Consider the following 20,573-nt stretch of genomic DNA (forward strand, 5'->3'; position numbering starts at 1 on the left):
TTTAAGATTTCAGAGGTGAGGTAGTTCAAGGTGGCAGCTGCAGGGTGTGACCATCGGTTAACTCAAGTAGAATATGAAAGTCAGTTGTTGGAACTGAGGAAGTATTTGGAATGTGGAAAATGGTTTATCTCTGCTTGACAGAATTTCAGAGGGGGCTATTTCCTTGAGTGTGAGGGAAAGAGAGCCTCCAGTTAATAAAGGCTGTGGGGAAAGTTTATTTACAACTGACAAAGTTTCCTTAGGGCACAGAGAAAATGACTGGAGGTGATGTCCGCAGAAGCTGCTTGGACAAAAACGAATGGCAGTATGGAGAGCATAGCACAGGCGAGGAGTGAGCCTTGATTGATAGGCTAAGCATTTCGGGGCTAAGCTTTGCTATGCTTCAGCTAACCAGCCTGCACAAGTTAAGTACCAGCTGATGTACAAGGTCTGAAGCACCATGGCAGGTGGTAGCTGACCTCCCAGATGGCCTCCAAAGAGGATGTTTGCCCTGTGTATTCCCTCCCACACTGAAAAGGGATATTGTGGAAATGACAGAGTATGATCTCCAAGGCTAGATCTTAAAAGAAATGATGGCTTCTGCCTTGTGTCTTCTTGGGTCCCTGGGAGAACTGGGCCCCATGATGTGAGGACACTTAGGCGGCTCCTGGAAAGTCCCACACGGGCGAGCCCCAGTGAAGCTCTCTGATGACTGGCCCCGTGAACATTTTGAGTCACTTCATGAGTGACCTTCAAGCTAGAATCATCTAGCTAAGGTGCTCCTGAATTTCTGACCCATAGAAACTACATGAGATGATGTTTGTTGATATTTTTAGCATTTAAAATTTGGGGCAATTTGTTATTCAGCAGTAGATAACTAGTGCCCATTTGGCACTGGGAACTGGATGTCTCAAAAAAAACTAAAAATATGGTCATAGGTTTGAATCTAGACAGTGAGCAGGAGCCAGAAAGACCTGAGGAGAGCTGGTGGGCACTCCTGCGCATTTTCACCTGCCGCTGGTTCGCCTTGTTGGACGGGGCAGCAGCTGGGATTGTAGCTGCCCACCTTCCGAGTGTGAAAACAATATAGCTTCTGCTTCACTTTTACCCTCTACATCTTGCATAAAATGACCTCTGGGGCTCAACAAACTGGAAATAATTATATAGGATGGAATTCTGGGAAATGTGGCTCAGTGACCCCAAGTTGGCATAATACCATAGTGCCCAAATGGAATTCTGTTAAGTAGTGTCCTTGAGCAGGGCCACGGTAGGAAGTCAGGGGCAGGACCAGCTGGTTTTCACAGCAGTCACGGGCATGGAAGTGTCTGGGGGGCGGAGGCGGCCACAATGCACAGGAGAAGGGACATTTAGCTGAGATATTGGCTTCTTTTGTTTGCAATGACCAGAGACTTACTCTGTGTATAAAAAGTAATGAGAAGCCTGAAATACCAATTAGAAAGAATATATGCACCCCTATGTTGATAGCAGCGCTCTTTACAACAGGCAAGATCTGCATACAGCCCACGTGTCCATCAGTAGAGGGACATAGAGAGTATTATGCTGAGCGAAATAAGCCAGTTAAAGACAAGTATCACATGATCTCATTTATGGAATCTAATGAACAAAATAAGGTGATGAACAAAATAGACCCAGAGACATAGAAGTAGGGATAAGACTGACAAACCTCAGAGGAGGGGCCAGGAGGGAGGGAAGTGATAAACCAAAGAACTTATATGCATGTAGGCACAACCAGCGGACACAGACAACAGTGCTGTGAGGGGTGGCAGGAGACACGGAAGTAGGGAACAGACTGACAAACCTCAACGGGAAAGGGGTGGGAGGGGTGGGAAGAATAAATTATGCGCGTATATGCATACCCAGTGGACACAGACAATCATTTGGGGAAAGCAGGAGGGCGTGGGAATGGGGAGGAGTAGGCCAATGGGGGAATAAAGGGGAGACATCTATAATACTTTGAACAATAAAGATTAAAAGTAAAATGAAAGTAATAATAATCTTAACCATGCTGCAAGGCTCATGGGATATTAGAAAAAGCCACAAAATGTCCCTTCTTTTCTATCACTATTTCTGCTAAGAGGTGAAACCAAGTGAAAGAAAAAAAACAAACCCAAGTGATCCAAAAGTCTAGAGTAAACTATTGGCTTCAGTGTGACATGAGGCAGGGCAGTGGCGTGGACAATGCAGGGGTCGGCTAGCGGACGGCTGCATCGGCAGACTCACGGCCGCTTCAGCCCGGGTAAAAAGGCGTCTCGTTCACCCTGGCTGAGGATGGAGACCACAGCCGTGACCATGCGCAGCAGGACTGAGGGCCGCCGCTCTTCTACGTCGAGGCCCAGCTGGCGTACTATGGATGCAGCTTTCCATACAGATTCATCTCTATGATGAGGTTCATTATAGCAGTTTTTTTTGTTGTTGTTAATCCTCACCCGAAGATATTTTTTTCCATTGAATTTAGAGAGAGTGGAAGGAAGGGAGGGAAGGAGGGAGGGAGAGAGAGAGAGAGAGAGAGAGAGAGAGAGAGAGAGAGAGAGAGAGAGAGAGAGAGATTGGCTGCCTCCCATATGCACCCCATCTGGGGCTGGGGATCGATCAAACCTGCAACCCAGGTGCGTGCCCGTGACTGGGAATTGAACCTGTGACCCTTCAGTGCACGGGCTGACACTCTAACTACTGGGCCACATGGGCCAGGGCCACAGTCAGCTTTACTCTTTTATGAGCTTACCAGAGAGACCTGGGTGAGGATGGTGAGAGGCCGTCGTCCTGGAGAAGCCTGAGCAGTGAGGCAATTAGTCCAGATTCAGCTCAGCACAAGCCAGCTCCTCTGGAGCATGTGCGGAGTCCACCCCCTGGTGTGAGCTGGGAACCGACATCGGTCAGGCAGCATGGGTCGCACACAGCACAGTGAAGTCATGTAGGCCTAAGATGCAGATGTCCCTTCCAGTCTCCTCGCTGAACACCTCCACCAGGCGTCCTTGCTCACCCAGATCCCCAGGGCAGGTGGTTTTCCTGCACCACCCTCGGGCCTCCCCACTTTGCAGAGTGGGTGATGGGTCTTGTCTCCCTGTCTCAGCAGGAGTGGGATTTCCCACACCACGTGCTGTCACAAGGTGCTTGTGCCACTGTTGCTTCACTCTGCTTCCTTGGGCTCTGAGGGCCCCGGTAGCCAACCCGCCGGGATGACTTCCCACAGGTTATTTAATCTCTTCCCACCTGAGTCTTCTCAGCTGTACGATGGCTCCATAACTGTACCCGGGAGGAGCTGCTGCCACTTGGCAAAGTGCCCTGCAGGATTTCTGGCACAGACTGCTGTTTGATAAAGATTTTTCCCACCAGCTACTGGTCATCATTTAACAGGTTGGAACTCAGTGTAAATTCATGTTGTAAGTCCAAGCATAGCTTCTTCCTCCTTCAGAGTTCAGGCAGAGCCCTCGGGTAGAGCAGGCCCTGCCCAGGAACTGTTTAGGTTTGTGTCCTCTTAAGTGCACTCTGATCCTATAGCTCTTTAAAATGTGTTCCCTCACCAAGTTTCAGGTTTAAACGAGGCTTGGGGAGGACGGGTGTTACCCCAGTTAACAGGTGAAAGAGAGAAAGAGGGGAGGCGGTTCCCGGTCGAAGGCATCGCCCTGGCGTTGGGCCCAGCGCCCTCTGCACCCGCCTGCCCACTGGGTGAGGACTCCCTGCCCGGCCACCATGCGGCTGGTTTCCTCAGCACCAGGGGAGCCGCCCAGGATGGGCCTCGGTCACTCACCGCCAACAGTTCTGTTTCGAAAATGTCAACGCTACCTGCTCCAGACCAACAGTTTCCAGGTTCAGTCTCTGCGCCAGTGACCTGGAGTAACCATGGCTGCTCCCAGCACCTGGGCGCTGGGACACTCGGAATACGCCACGACTGGTCACTGGTCTTTATTTATTGAGTTGAAAATTCACACAAGAAAACAACATACAGTGAATCATTTCCTGGACTTAATAAAAATGATTGTCACTCATTGTGCTTCACAAAAGTTTCTTTTAATGAATAAATAATTTGATGAAATCAAAAATATTTACAATATAAACATATGGAAAAGCTTTCGATCTGTGAATCTATTTGTTGAGCTTTGCATTTTTGAACTGAATTCCTCCCAAGCTTTTCCCTTGGAAACAATACAAATCTGATAGAAACAACAACTCACACAACATGTCTTTGTTCATTATATGTTTATCTGTTAGTCTTGGAAAGCTAATAAGCTTATATTATTGCAACATGTTAAAATACAAATATTAACTAAAATAATATATTATCATAATGCCAGGTAGCATTCTCCACAGAACAAAAATGTACACTCAGCTGTAACAATAACAAAGGTTCACAGGCCACAAAATAAAATACCCCAAAGGTACAAATTCCTTCATAAGAATATAATTGTGCTCTTCAATTTACCAGCTGTCCACGCCGCGCGCACAGGCCGGCGCCGCGAAGCCCGGTCCTGGGCGGCTGTGTGCTGCGTGTGTCAGCAGCAGCTTCACTGGGAATCGGCAGTGCAAGCAGTTCTATACATACTTCCTTGGGCTCTTAAAAAGAGCCAATTATGCAAAGCAAAATAAGCATATTGAGAAGTCCAGATCTCATCTGCACAAATGCCATCGAACGCCCTGGCTTTGTGGGATGAAAGGGCTGGTCTGCGGAGCTGGGATGCTGTCAGCCAGAATTCAAGTATTCCAGGGCCACCTCGTAGCAAAACTTGTACTGATCCTGGAAAACAGAAAGGAAATAATGTCAGCTCTATAATACCTGACTGCTGTTTCTAGTAAAGCAATTATGCCAGATTAGGGGTTCAATCGGAAGAAATCAGACAGAAGGATTTGAATCAGAAGTAAATGAGAAAGTCATGGTTCCGAACCACAAAGGTTGCCGTTGTTTGTTGTTTGTAGATGTTCCCAGGAGGCCTGATGAAAGGTATTTTGATATCTATGCTCACTGGAATTCCTGGAAAGTTCTAGACAACTGAAACACATACACGTGTTTGTCCACACACACATTTGCTTGGACATCAGCACGCTGAGCACGCAGCGTGGGGAATCTGGGGCACGAGGAAAGACGAGCGCTGGAGGAAGGCCTCGGAGGCCTCGGCAAATACACGTGGCTTCACTCCTAGCTCAGCTTTCCCTTTGATTTTGGTCAGCAGAATTTCCTCCATTTTATGAGAATTTTTAAAGCACTTTTTAAGTACCCAGCACCGTGGCCTGGGCTCTGACTCTGAGAAGTCCATGCTCCAGTGAGGAGGAGACAAGAGATCCAGGACAAGCCACGAGGCTGAGCTGAGCAGGCCGTGGCCGGTCCTCCAGTGTGGGGGTAGTGGGAGGGAGAGGGGAACTTCGGGAAGACCTGGACAGAGGCAGCAGGGATGGAGGGAGAGAACAAATGCAGAGCTGGGGCAGGTGGGAGTGTGGTGGTCTGCCCAGCAGAACTGGTTATGCCTGCTCTCCTGGCATACGCATTACTAGCATTCTCTTTCACTCTGAAAAGCATCCCAGTTTGAGTGACTAAGTACATGGTCATCCTAATTCGCATTAAAATAGGCATTTCAGGTAGAGGCAACAGAATAAAAAAAAGGCACAGAGAGGGCGATGAACCCAGTCAGAGGAGATGTTTTAAAAAAGGCAGAGAGAGGAAATGTTTGATGCCCTCTGGGTACCACATACCAGCTCTTGATCAGGCAGTGTCTTCACCTTTTCTTTAAGCGCAGCTTTCTCAGGTCAGGGGCCTTGGCCTGAGCAAACTCCTGTGAGGTCCTGGTCTACCCCGTGGGGCCTCAGGTGGCAGGGGAGGGCGTTACGCACCCGTGTCCGTGCCCTGCACCGAGGGGTGCCTGCTGGCTGCGGCCTCAGCCAAGCAGAGGGACTCGGGGCTGGAGCCGCCCAGGGTGCGAGTGCCCTCAGGGCAGAGGGGCTGGCAGCTGTAAGGCTGTCTTCCCAGCCCAGTAACAGGCAAACTTCCATAAATTGTGAGAATCAGCACCACTGACTCATCACTCAACACAATGGGTCTTTAATTTTGGGTTTGCCAAGTTAATTAAAAATAAATTTCTAGCCCTGGCCGGTTTGGCTCAGTGGTTAGAGCGTCCGCCTGCGGTCCTGAGAGACCCGGGTTCGGTTCTGCTAAGGGCATGTACCTCGGTTGCAGTTTGTCCCCGGCCCTGGTCGGTTGTGCGGGTGGCAGCCACTCGATGTGTCCCTTTCACATCGATGTTTCTCTCTCTCTCTCTCTCTGTTCCTCTCTCCCCCCCCACTCTACCTGAACAAAAAATGGAAATAAATAAATAAATAAATAAATAAATAAATAAATTTCTACTTTTTTTGGATATGTGCCTCCTGATTAGTCATTGTAATTTCCTTTTCTTCACCTATTATCTGTTCTCTAAATGCCCCGCTAGTCCAACCTATTTATTTGAAGACAAGGGCCATCGCTCGTCTGTACATACACCAGCTTTTGGTGCAGAACCTGACGTACAGTTGGGGGAGTCAAATGTCGCTCATATATGTAAATGATGGCAAGGGTTTGGCAGCGTTTGATTCAGCCCAACAAACATTAAAGGCCAGAGACCAGGGATTTCAAGGTACAGCCCCAGTCCTTAGGGAGTGTACAATCCAGAGGTGAAGACAGAGGTAAACAGATCATGTCTATATGCTGGAGGAGCCACAAGATCAAACACCAGTGCAGTAACACCCACCAGGATGGCTCAGACAAAAAGGGACGGACATGGAGTGTTGGGGAGGCTGTGGAGAAACCGAGCCCTCACTTTGCTGCTGGGAATGTGACCCGGCACAGCCACCGGGAGCCCAGCTGGCGGCTCCTCGAAGGCCACACAGAATTCCTCCACAGCCAGCAATCTCGGTCCTTGGTATGTGCCCAAGGGAACTGAAGATAATGTCTACATAATGTCACAAATACTTTGTAATTCACATTTCAGTATTTTTATTTTCAGAATATTTAAAAGAAACTAGTTGAATTTCAGAATTCTGATGTTGTCAGATCACCGAGCTAACCTATTGGCTAGAAAGTGCTCCAGTCATTTTTCCTGTGGTTTTTTTTTTTTTTTTTTGGAGAATCACAGACACAACTTTTTTTTTTTTTTTTTTTCATGGAAATCAACGAGATCCAATTCCTTATTGGATAAATATGAGTTTGTTCAAACGTAATTGTCAACTAATTTCAGTGCCTATGAAACCATCCTTTTAACATATGAAAATGTTGAAATTTCATTTAGTAGAAAATGTGGCTGCTGGCCTCAGGCCACACACTGGGAGGAAAAAGGATTTCAGGCGTCCTTGCCAAGGGGCTGCTGTGTGGGTCAGTGTCGTAGGCATGACTATAATTTTCAAATGAATTTTCTCTCTCTCAACTTACCCCTCCTAAGTAAGCTGTCAGTCCCCATAGATTCTGTGATGACTGTTTTTGGAGTCAGAAAAATAAGAGGAATGAGAAGAATGATCCTACTTTGTTGTGGCCCCGCCCCGCAGCCCCTCAGGAAATGCCGAAGTTTTCCTAGGCTGGAAACTGGTTACATTTGACCACCAGATACAGGTCTGTCTTCCAAGGTTTCCTCTCAACTCACTGATTTTGAACTTTATAATTAAACCACATGAGTGTCCCTGAGCTTCAGGGGAAAACGTCCATGCGTCTGTCTCAAGCTCTCCGACGTGGTGGCACTAGCTGGCTTCATGAAGAGGTGATGTGAGCAGAGGCTCATCCTTGTGTGGCTGGTACCAGGGTGGCCCGCTATTCCTCTCAAAGACCCCAACCCACTTTCACTCCAGATCACACCTCTCGTTCCCGTGAAGAAGGAGAAGAGAAATCTGAAAAGGCACCTAAAAGTGAGGGTATGTTCCAAAGTCCCCACTGGCCGGGTGAGGGCTTTGGGGGCCCTGCAGGGCCCACTGTGCCTCTGTCACATGCTGCCTGTGTCTGAGGAGCTGGGGGCCTAGGAACTCCAGCCCTTCAAACAGCCCCCAGCGAGGTTCAAAGGGAAGAGGCTGTGGGCTCATCTGCCTAAAGCTTCCCTCCCTGCGGCACCTGCATCTGAAATGAAGACAAGTGTCATAGTTTCAGTGGGATCCTGTGTTGACAGATCCTTCATTGTAGAAAAAATCCTGACTGATACCATGAGGGTGAAGTGGTCCTCACGTTGGGTTCCTTGTTTCTGGCCAGGTCAACTGGGAAACCAGCCACTGTGCCAAGGAGACTCCTAGATAAGACAGCTGTGTGTCTCTGACGATGAATGGAACGGGTCATTACTCTCATCTATATTTTTAAAAATGCATGGAGAATGTCTTCCCTCAAAGCCCCGTGCAGTCTGTGCCAGTTCCCTAGTCAGACCTGTGGGCCTGCAGCCACAGCCCTCCCCAGGTTCCAGGGCACAGCCGGGGCAGCTCAGGATGGACACGGGTCTGGGTGCAGAGAAGAAATGTCCAGTCACTTAGCAAATATTTACCGGGCACCCCCTTGGAGCCAGGAGCCCTGCAGGTGTGGAGGGGGTTGGCCAGAGTCTGGGGCAGAGACAGGGCACAGAGCATGAACAGAGATGACCCCAAATGCTTCCTTAAGATGCAGGAATACCGACCACTGGGGGCTTAAGGAGAGTGCAGGGCAGGAGCTGCTGGTCCAGGGCTGTGAGCCTCAGGGCTGTGTGGCAGCCCTAGGGCCAGGCCTAAGGAGGTGGAGTGCCACCTCAGACTGCCCGCCACAGCTGTGGGGGCACAGCTCGGGGACCTGAGTGCATATCTCTGATTCCCCTCCTGAGTCCTACACCCTCCACTCTGACATGCACACCCACAACTGCACACTCACCTATACACACCCCACACCTACACCCATGTATACACATGCCCACATATACACACACCCACATATATACCTATACATCCTCACACCTACACCTACATACACCCCACAGCTACACTCACATGTACATCCTGACCTATACCCACCTATACACCTACACCCATATGTAAACCCCAACATACACCCACATCTACACACCCCACATATACACCTACACACCCGCATGTGTACACCCCATCTACACCCACATATATACACACACACTTACACACCCACCTACACATCCACACCTACACACCCAAACATACCTATATACCATACCCACATCCACATCTACACACCCAGACACACCTATACCTACACACACACCCAAACCTACATATACCTACACAGCTACACCTACACACACAGCCACACATCTGTATCCCTACACATGCATACACCTTGCCTTTCTAATAGTCTGCAAATTTCATGTGAGGTCACAGGTAGTGCTCTAGAGGGGCAGTTTACACACAGTTGGTAGATTCCTTGTGTGGTCTCAGGGGGGGAGAACTGTAGCTCACAGCACAAGCCATCTTGCAGGGAGTGCCTGCAAGCTCACAGCGAAGAGGACAGTGGGGCTGAGTCTGGGTGGCCAGCTCTGCATTACAGGTAATGAGATATTGGCAGAGATCTGGTCCAAACAGGAGCACAGGAGGGAGCCTGAGAGGTGCTGAGGAGCTGGGGAGTGGGGAGGTGAGGAGGTGGGGAGGTGGGGAGTGGGGAGCTGGGGAGTGAGGAGTGGGGAGCTGGGGTGGTGGGGAGCTGGGGAGGTAGGAAGCTGGGGAGCTGGGGAGGTGAGGAGTGGGGAGCTGGGGGGTGAGGAGTGAGGGGCTGGGGAGGTGGGGAGGTGGGGAGTGGGAAGCTGGGGAGGTGGGGATCTGGGGAGATGGGGAGGTGGGGAGGTGGGGAGGTGGGGAGTGGGGATCTGGGGAGTGAGGAGTGGGGAGATGGGGAGGTGGGGAGTGAGGAGTGGGGAGGTGGGGAGGTGGGGAGCTGGGGAGTGAGGAGTGGGGATCTGGGGAGGTGGGGAGTGGGGAGCTGGGGAGGTGGGGAGCTGGGGAGTGAGGAGTGGGGAGCTGGAGAGCTAGGAGTTGGGAGATGGGGAGTGGGGAGGTGGGGAGCTGGGGAGCTGGGAGCTGGGGAGGTGGGGAGCTGGGGAGGTGGGGAGCTGGGAAGGTGGGGAGTGGGAGGTGGAGAGTGGGGAGGTGGGGAGTGGAGAGGTGGGGAGTGGGGAGGTGGGGAGTGGGGAGGTGGGGAGTGGAGAGGTGGGGAGTGGGGAGGTGGGGAGTGGGGAGCTGGGGAGGTGGGGAGTGGGGAGGTGGGGAGTGGGAAAGTGGGGAGCTGGGGAGCTGGGGAGGTGGGGAGTGGGGAGGTGGGGAGTGGGGAGGTGGGGAGTGGGGAAGTGGGGAGGTGGGGAGTGGGGAGGTGGGGAGTGGGGAGCTGGGGAGTGGGGAGGTGGGGAGTGGGGAGCTGGGGAGGTGGGGAGTGGGGAGGTGGGGAGTGGGGAGGTGGGGAGTGGGGATGGTGAGGGGAGAGTGGGGAGTGGGGGAGTGGGGAGCTGGGGAGTGGGGAGGTGGGGAGTGGGGACCTGGGGAGGTGGGGAGTGGGGAGGTGGGGAGTGGGGACCTGGGAAGGTGGGGAGTGGGGAGGTGGGGAGTGGGAAAGTGGGGAGCTGGGGAGCTGGGGAGGTGAGGAGTGGGGAGGTGGAGAGTGGGGAGGTGGGGAGTGGGGAGGTGGGGAGTGGGGAGCTGGGGAGTGGGGAGGTGGGGAGTGGGGAGCTGGGAAAGTGGGGAGCTGGGGTGGTGGGGAGTGGGGAGTGGGGAGCTGGGAAGGTGGCGAGTGGGGAGCTGGGGAGTGGGGAACTGGGAAGATGGGTAGTGGGGAGCTGGGTAGTGGGGAGCTGGGGAGTGGGGAGCTGGGAAGGTGGAGAGTGGGGAGGTGGGGAGTGGGGAGGTGGGGAGGTGGGGAGGTGGGGAGCTGGGGAGGTGGGGAGCTGGGGAGGTGGGGAGGTGGGGAGGTGGGGAGGTGGGGCAGTGGGCTTGGGCAGGCAGTCTGCTTGGCAGGAAAGGGAGGCCTGTGGACCCTGCTGACCCCTGATTCTTCCTGCAGCACTTTAGAATCATCGGGCCCCAGGTCAATTGGATCAGTGTCTCTGGGGTGGGCTGACTGGAATTTTTTAAAGCTCCCATTATAACAAAAAGTTCATGTCACAGAAACACAGACTAGAATGGTGCTTGTCAGAGGCGGAGGGGAAGGGGAAATGGGGTGATGTTGGTCAAGGGTATACATTTTCAGTTATAAGAAGTTTGAGAATGTAATGTACAGCATGGTGACCACAGATAATAATACAGTATCATGTACTTGAGAGTTGCTGAAACTAGGTAGATCCTAAATATTCTCCACACACACACACACACACACACACACACACACACACACACTGCTAACTATGTGTTAATTACCTCGATCTTGGTACCTTTGGCCAAAGTTCCCACACCTCCCAGGAGACAACAGTATCTCTAGGCAAGCTCTGTCCCCGAAGGCTGTTTCGGTTCAAACAGAGCCTAGAAACTTCAGAAGCCAAGTGAGGAGGACAGAGGTGAGAGGGAAGCTGCTGTCGCAGCAGCTGGTTTCCCCACAACTATCACAGCTTCAGAGGAGCTCAGAGTCTCAGGCTGTGGGTCCTGGCCTGCCCCGGGACCCAGTCCTTTGAACAGGACTGGAGGCTGGTTGGAGAGATAGATAACTTAGAAGCTGGGCTGAAAAGGGGGTAAGAAAAAAAAAAATACCCAGCACTGCTGGATTTAAAAAAAAAAAATCAAACTCTGTGTTATAAATTATTTTGCTTCCTCGCTATCAGTTGGCGTTTCTCCAAAGCCCCAAAACTAAAAATTTGAAGGAATAAATCTTTCAGGGCTTTCTAGATTTCTCTTCAAAGTGCCATGCTTCAAAACAGATGGATGGATTTTCAAACTCAGAAGCAATTTAGAAAAATCAGATGCTCAAAGGGAAATAGAGATGGACCCTCTGCACGTTCATCCCACTCTGGCAGGGAGGGGGCGGTGGGAGAATGTTCAGGGCCTCAGTGGAGGGGACCACTACCGGATTCGGCCTCTGCATGTGATCATGAGCAGGTCTGGAGGGGCCCAGGCCAGGGCTCCCCACCCACCCCACCTGGCTCCCTGTTGCCAGCACAGAAGTACACCCAGAAGCTTTCTGGCAAACCCATCACCGTTCTGCGATGATGTACTTTTCAGCCACTGGTACAACGTCTAGTGCTTAGGAGAAACTCAGGTCTCAGATGGCCTTTTATACCCAATAGAATTCTACCAGATTTTATCATCCTGACCTGAATGAATACCCTTAGCCAATATATACACACATACGAGTACCAAACTAAAGAAATTATGCTTAAAGGCAAAAAACAAATGAATGACAAGAGCCCTTACTTAATTCAGGAAACTTGAAGCCCACTGCAAAGAGCACTGTGACATTTATTTCTCCGGTCACCAGACATTACCTTGCCAACATTCACTGTGACAAATTTATCACACATTTTTCTCAGGAAACTGCAAAACTTTCCTATATTTCTTAGCCTCTGACCTTATCCTAAAACTGGTGCTGACCCTTCCAAGTTCTGGGCATCAAAGCATCCTGTTTTCTCTGGTTGAATTATGCACGATGACAGAAACCTCCAAGTGGTGAGTGGGGATCAAAGGCTCCCTTCTGGCCCAACCACCCAGGTCTCCATTCACTTCATGAAGAATCACTCTGTTCCACAGTTGGCAGAGCCCTTAGAGGACAGGCCTGGAAGGGTCTGTCCTAATGACCTGCTTAATTTAGGCTGCACTGAGGGGAAATGACATTTATTTTTTTAAGCAAGGTCAATGTTGCTCAGATACCAAACTGGAAGCTACATATCCGTCCATGAATCAGGGAGGTTAAATACCAAATGAAGTCACAGAATATTTTAATTTGTGCATTTGTTTTCATCCTCTGCCAGCCTTCTTATCTGTCTTAAACTCAGGCCACGCTGACTGCCCAGCTGCCCTTCCTCACCTGCTTCCGGCCCAGGAGACGGAGAATCCTGAGGCAGAAGAACTCCAAAACTCAGGGCAGGTCCTGCCTCTGGTTCCAGTGACCACGGACTCCTCAGCCTTTCAGCCCATCCGCCTGAGATGTGTGGCATGTGAAGGCACTGGGAGCGGAGCCCAGCACACAGGAAGCGCCACGTAAGTACCACTGCCAGCCACCAGCACACCTCACCCAGTGCTTGTTCAGGACCACCATGCCCTGTGGACACCCGCACTACCAAGAACCACCTTTCTCACAATTGCAGGTTCCAAACACTTTCACACGTATCATCACGTGGGATCACTCCAATAGGCCACACCATCCCTACTGACACAGCTCGGCCCGAGAGCGTGCCCTGCCCAAGGAGACTTAAATGGACAAGTTAGTCCTCGTGGTTTCTCTTCAGAGTACGGAAATCTTTCTCCCTTTAAATGAACAAGCTAACTTGTCTGAGGTACAACTTGAATTAGTAGCAGAGCTGGGACTAGAATTTGGATGTTCAGGTCTCCCCCAGGGCAGGCATGAGAGAGGAGCACCTGGGGGAGGGCACAGTCCTTCCATAGAAGCCAACGCGGTAACCGCTGATGGCAGAGTTTGCACCTGGCCACAGCTGCCCTGGCCCCGGCTCCTGGCCAGCAGCGTGCTTCTTGGAAATAGGACAGCTCATCAAACCTGAGGCACATATGTGGGGAAAGCAGATGCTTCTGGGGAGTGACATGGATGTGTCCCAGGAGTCAGTGTCATGGGTCACTCTCATTACCCGGCCTGGGTACTGCTGTAATAATGACTGGGGATCATGGGTACTTCCTCAGCTTTATCTCAAATCTCAACTCTCCCTTTAGTCTCTTTATGATATTTTAAATTTTAATCCCACTGCTGCGGTGCTGTGACCGCTGGGACACGAGCTTTCCCTGCTTGTAGGCAGTGCGCAGCTCTTTCTCCCTCTCCCCAGGCCTTTCTTCCCACCTTCGGACTAGTCCTACTGCTTCCCTCAGATCCTTCCCCCGCCAACAGAGAAGTACAGAAACTTAGTCTAAAAGCTTCTTCCTTTAAGCCATTTGACTATTCTTGAATCTCTTGAATCACAGTGGTTGGTATTTCAACAGACACACACACGCACGTACGCATGCGCTCTTGCCAAAGAGATTTCATGAAACACTCTAAGAAAATAATTGCACTGGGTCCTTTGTTTCTCAACTCCTCTAACCCTTTCCCAGCTATGGCCACCTTAATTAAGTGCAATATTCTGGATGTCAAGCGAAATTCACAGCTTTGATAAATATTAGGTGATTAAGCTATTTATAAGATATGTAATTTGAAAATCTGGCATTTCGTGTGCTATGATTATTTCTTCTCCTGAAAACTAAGTGCTTAGCCACGTGGAAGGCACTGCCAAGAACGGAAATTAATAAGGATGTTCACTTGTGAGTTTCAACTATTCTCACATTTCAAATGCGCTGAGAGAAAGTCACTTTGTGACAAAGCAGAGAGGAAGAGGGAGGAAAACCTTTGCAAGCAAAGCGATTACATTATGTTTTTGAAAATGAGCCTCTTCCTCTGAGAATGTTCCCCGCAAACAGGAGGAAGGGACAGCGCCCGACCCAGGTGCGGGCCTACCAGCAGGTCCACCATGTTCGGCTTGTTGTTCCTGAGCGTCTTCACCGCGTGGAACACGTCCACGGTGCGCTGGTGCCGCAGCATCTCGCAGACGATGCTGATGGCGCAGAAGGTCCCGCTGCGGCCGCCCCCGTTTCTGTGGAAGAGAAGTCAGGCGGTTGGGCTGTGTTTGTCTTTCCACTGCACACAACCCTGGGGTCGCGCCACCTAAACCGAGAGACTCTGTGCTGCTGCCACGGGAGCTGGGGACTCGCTGCCTGGGCCGACCCTTCAATGACAGCAGATGGAGCCCAGGAGCCTCAGCGTTGGGCCCTGGTTCACCAGGCTGGAGGTGACACCCTGGCACCACCTGTTCCCCCAGCTTCACCCCAGCCCTGGACTATATACTTGAATACAGCACCTAATCAATTTGCATAGGGAGGGCCCACCGTGGATAAATTTCATTGAATACCTCCGTTGGTACCTGCCAGGAAAACCAGTGACGGGTGTGGGTTCTGTTCAAAGATAAACTTGGTCTTAAAAAATAGCCATTAGTATTTCGTTATGCATCTCTTTTTAAATAAAGCTTTTAATTTTGAATTAAGTTTAGACATACAGAATCGTTGCAAAATAGCACAGAGAGTTCACTTGCATACTCTCTTCCCCTGATGTGTACATCTTACATAACCACAGGACATCATCAAACCAGGACGCTGCGGCAAAACTATTACCTACACAAAAGACCTTAGTCAATCGGCACCCGTTTTTTCATGAATGTCCCTTTTCTGGTCCTGATCCATTCCAGAATCCCATCTTGCATTCAGCTGTCATGTCTCCTTAGTCTCCTCCAATCCGTGACCACTCCTCAGTCTCTCCTTGTCTTCCTGGACCTTGACACTTTTGAAGCGTACTGGTCAGTGATGTTTCGGAATACAAAACAGCGGATGTAGATGTGGAAAGTAGCCATGATCCCTATCCATAATTTGAGAAGTCATTACAAAATACAAATTGTATACTGTCCCTTCATTTGAGTTTGTCTGATGTTTTCTCATTTAGAAATGGGGTTATACATTTTGGCAAAAAAACCACAGTTGCATCCTTCAAGGGATTCATGTTGAACTGTCTTACTGCTGGTGACACTTATGATCACTTAAGATGATAGGTGTCTCTGGCAGATTTTTTTTCACTGTGTAGATGTTACCTTTCTCTTTGTAGTTAATACATATCTTGGGAAAGATACTTTGGGATTATGCAAATATCTTGTTTCTCTTCAAAGTTTCACCTATGGATTTTAGTGTACATTCGTGGATCCTGTCTGCAACAATGATCACTGTGGTGTTTGCCTAATTGATTTTCTACCTCCTTCTCCTTCAGCATTCTACGTGGAGAGAGCTGTCTCTTCTCCCCTACTTAAAACTGTTATTTGCTTATTTATTTTTATTATTTATGTCAGTTTAGACTCGTACATATTAATTCTATTTTATGAGCTAAAATCCATGAGTATAGATATTCATTTTGTTGCTGCAGTTGTTTCGGCTGAGACCCGCAGAGCTCCATCAGTCTGGCTCCTGTTCTTTTCCCGGCCTCCGGCCTCTCTCTGAGCACGTCCTGACTTTCTGGAACCATGAGACATTCCAGGTTCATTTTGTTTCATCCCTATACCAGCTCTAGAATCAACCAATGTGGGGATCTTTTAAAAGATAAACAAAATATCATCATCACAGCTAAAATAAATAAACATTACTGTCTTAATATAATCAAATTTCTAGTCATTGTACAAATGTCAGGTTGTTTCTGACATTTTCTTGGGGTTGTCTATTTCAAATCCTCATCCAAGCAAAGTCCACGCATTGCATTTGGTTGAAACGTTTTGTAACTTTATTTTAATCTATTGGTTCCTCTTTGCTCTGTCTCTCTTTTTTCTTGGCAATTTATTTCTTGGGGAAATGGGGTCATTTTTCTTATAGAGCACTCCATATTCTGGGTTCTTATTCACTGTGTCTCTGAATAATTTAACATGTTGCACTCTAATCTTGTATTTCCTGTAAATTGGGAGTTAGCTCCAGAGTTTATAAGAATTTTTTAGGGGGACAAGGATACCTTATAAGTATACTATCAAGGAAGGAGGCACAGATATCAAGTTGTTCCTTGTTTTGTGATTTTAAGATTAATCATGTGTTCATATGTCAGCTTGATCAGTTCATTATTAGGTTTTAAATCAGTTCTTTAAAATTAAGTATAAAATACCTACAATTAAGTCCATAAATGCTAAGTATATATCTTGGTTAATTTTTACAAATGGAAATGCCATGTAACCACCACCACTCAGATAAAAATACAGACCATGATCAGACCCCTCTCTTACTCCTTCCTGTCAATACCATCAATACCCCAAAGATAATCTCTGTTCTCACTTCTAGCATAGAAAATTTCTTTTGGCCCCTGCCAGTGTGGCTCAGTTGGTTGAGCATCATCCAGTCTTGTGTACCACCAAAAGGTCACCAGTTCAATTCCCGGTCAGGGCACATACCCAGGTTGTAGATTCAATCCCGTCTAGGTATCTGTGTGTGGGGCAACCAACCAGCTTCTCTCTCTCTAAAATCAATAAGAACCTTAAAATTTCTTTTGTCTGTTTTTAAATTTTATATAAGTAGACTCATACAGTATATACTCTTTTATGTCTTGCTTATTTCACTTAATATTATTTGTGTGAGAATCATCCATGTTGTATCAGTTTATTATTTTATGTTATTGAAAATAATTATATTGAATGGATATACTACTGTATAATTTATTTCTCTAACAGCTGGTGAATGTTTGGGCTGTTTCTAATTTCTGATATTATGAGTAAATCTCATAATATAACATGTGTCGGGGTGCATACTTGACTCATTTTTGTGGTCTTTTGCCTGGGAGTGGAAGAGCTTGGAGAATATATTTGTATTTAGCTTTAGCAGATGCTGTTAACAGTTAAAAAATGGCTGTAGCATATTTATCTCCTAGCAGCAGGGTATGGAAGTTCCAGTTTCTCCCCAGCTTCACCAACACTTTGTATTGTCATCTATTTGTTTGTCTTCGAAATTTCAGTATGCACTGGCATCCAGTCCTGATTTTAAAGTGTAGTTTCCTGACAACTAATGGTACTGAGGACCTGTTCTATGCTTATTAGCTACTTGGACTTTTTTTTTTTCTTTTAATGAAGGTCTTGTCAAGTGTTATGCCCAAACAACTGGGTTGTCTGTCTTTTTCCTGTTGGCTTGTAGTTCTTAGGTATTCTGGCTATGATTGCTGTGCCAGGTGTATGTATCTCAAAACTCCACCAGCTCTGTCTTACTTTTTCATTCTGATTGGTGTCTTAGGTGAACTGAAGTACTTAACTTTAATAAAATCCATTTTATCAGAGTTTTCTTCATGGCTAGTGTTCTTTGTCTTGTGTAACACATCTCTGGTTACCTCATGGTCATAAAGATTTTCTTCTAGAACTTTGTTTTCTTTTTCACATTTTGGTCTGTAATCCATCTGGAAATGATTTCTGTACGCAGTGTGAGGAGGGACCGCAGGTGGGTAGGCAATCTTTTATAGCTGCCCCGCAGCAGCTGTGTCTCTGTGAGCTCCTTGCTGTAAGTCAGGTGACCCTGAGGGGTGGCTCAGTTCCTGGATGTTCTCTTCTGCTCCCACAGTCTGTTCTGTCTTTGCACTGACACCACACTGCTTTTCCTCCATTAGCTTTTCACCTAACGCTTTCAGCAGCTGTTGGCGACCATTGTTTAAATCCATTTTCATCAAGGATTGGAAAATGGTGATATCTTTCATTTCTTCAGTTTTTATTAGCTAAAAGATTTGTATAAAACAAAATACTTCATTTGTTTATTGTGAGTATATGTGGCTTAAGAAACTATTTAGTTCACAGCACGGGGCAGTCTGTCTTGGGAGGGATGCTCTGCCCACAGCCATTAGGTGGCACTACATTACGCTGAATCGATGTCCTCCCCTTGACGAAGAGCAGGGAGCCGCTGTGGGTCAAAGCATTCTTTGCTAGCCCACACTGGAGGATGCCAAGTCAACCTAACTCTGTTTCTCACAACTAAAAATCTTAGATTTACATTTGTAAAGCTAAGTAACAATAAACATTTTCATCAGGCCTGGGTCTCATGGCCACCCGGATTCCAGAGAGCAAGAGGCAGCCCCATAGGGACCACAAGGACTTTATAATGGGGGAGAGTGGTTCCCCCAAAAAGCAAAGTTTTCTCACCAGAAGAAGGGAAAGAAACAACAGATGCCACCACCTTCCACTACAGTTAAATAGCAGCCCTCTGTTCTAGATGTGGCAGGGAAAGGTGGTGTAGTTGCTTAGTTCTAGGGCCACAGCAGCTGTGTCCTGAAGATTATAGTCGGAGGTTTTTACGAGGCACAGTGATGTAAGGGATCCTTATATCAGGCTCGTCCCCTCAACTTCCCCCACTGTGACTTAGTCCTGGGGTTTCAGCACTGGCCCTTGTAAGGAAGCTACAATCAGACTGGGTAGCGTGCATTACACTCCTACTTCTAGGTGCCGGCAGATTCCAGATACAGAAATGGGTGTCTGCAAACTACTTTGTTTTTTTAAAAAACTTAATAGATATAATACCTGCTTTAACTAACATGCCAATTTTCCTTGCCAGGAATGCATCAATTCACATTGGTGACCCTCTGATCTTATTCTGATCAGAGGTTACATCTGGACTTAAAAGAAATAAAAATGGGGATGTGACTTGTTAATCATTCCTTTGGGAATTTTCTTCATAGAGACGTTTTAATGAACCGGGTCCATGAAAAGAATGGGAAAGTAGTAAGGTGGGGAGAGGTTTATCCACAGCTTTTTAGGAGTCAAAGGATTAGAACCTCTGGACTAAGGTTAAGTGTGAGTAGGTCTATAAGATTCTTTCCAAGGGACCACCAGTTTCCTGCAAGACATGCCACATTTTGACGTACTGAGAGGCAGGGCAGAGTTCTAGGCTGCCAAGAAGGTTTCCTAGAACCCTGAGTGGGGTGTGGCACAGCGTGAGATACAGGCACCCACTGGAGAGTAACCTAGGCCCTTAGCCAAGCCCATCATTTTAATTAGGGTTAGTGGGCTCAGAGTAAAACTTCATTGTCTCTTCAATTTGGGAGAGATCTCATTGTATACTTCTAATGACACTCCAATGAAAAGAGACACAAGCTTAAACTTTAAGTTTCCCAAATTCTTTAACATCTTCCCCAACTGCCATGACTTTCTAATTGCCTGCTCCATTAGGCCAATTCCAGCTGGCTGATTAGCTACCTATCATCATCAATGAGAAAATGCTGGTGAAAGTTCTCCGAAACGCACGGAAGTCTCTGCAGTGGCTCTGCATCTTGGCCAAACACAGAAATCATCTAGGAGTTAAGAAAACACCAATGTGTCAGCGCAACCCCAAGGATTCTGATTTAAATGGGCTTGGGTGTGGCCAGGACATAGATTCAACTTCCCAAATGACTCTCAATGAGCAGCTAAGGTTGGGAGTCACTGCTCTGTAGCAAAGGTTCTCCCGTTTCAGCACCTGCTGAAACTGGTAGCCTGAAGACCACACTTTGGAGACAATGGCTGTAACCAAATCTTCCCAATATACACATTCCCAGGGCAAAAATGAAACAAAACAACAAAAACCTCTCTTAAAAACCACAAAGCAAAAGAGAGTTCCTTTGAAGCCTCTGGCACGATTTCAAATAGAATCACGCACTCGTGTGATGGCAGGAGGCATCACACTACTATTGGCTGATTTCTGTGCTGTAGATACTTTCAGTGTGGATGGTTTCTCAAGTTACCAACAGTTTGGACTCTAAACTGGTTTTCAACCTTCCTAATGCTGCGACACTTTAATACAGTTCCTCATGTTGTGGTGACCCCTAACCATAAAACTATTTTCGTTGTTACTTCATAACTGTAATTTTGCTACTGTTATGTCTTAGGCGACCGCTGTGAAGGGTCATTTGACTCCCAAAGGGGTCGTTGTGACCCACAGGTTGAGAACTGCTGGTT

The 20,573-nt window shown here is 48.1% G+C and overlaps 1 protein-coding gene across 6 annotated transcripts in view; it reads right to left on the reverse strand.

Moving 5' to 3' along the window:
• Nucleotides 1-3,992: 3,992 nt before the first annotated feature.
• The window catches only part of PTPRM (protein tyrosine phosphatase receptor type M), an 839,861-nt gene continuing 823,280 nt past the window's right edge, over nucleotides 3,993-20,573 (reverse strand). For 3 of the 6 annotated variants that reach the window (XM_036244603.1, XM_036244601.1, XM_036244600.1), the window contains 2 exons: nucleotides 14,555-14,690; nucleotides 3,993-4,732 (listed from right to left, as the gene is read on the reverse strand). In XM_036244603.1, coding sequence (XP_036100496.1) covers nucleotides 4,679-4,732; nucleotides 14,555-14,690 — 190 coding nt within the window. In that variant the 3' untranslated portion in view covers nucleotides 3,993-4,678. The remainder of the gene's footprint in view (nucleotides 4,733-14,554; nucleotides 14,691-20,573) is intronic. The other 3 variants (XM_036244605.1, XM_036244604.1, XM_036244602.1) reach the window with 2 other exon arrangements.

The sequence above is a fragment of the Molossus molossus genome, unplaced genomic scaffold, assembly GCF_014108415.1.
Source record: "Molossus molossus isolate mMolMol1 unplaced genomic scaffold, mMolMol1.p scaffold_m16_p_6, whole genome shotgun sequence".
Taxonomy (NCBI): domain Eukaryota; kingdom Metazoa; phylum Chordata; class Mammalia; order Chiroptera; family Molossidae; genus Molossus; species Molossus molossus.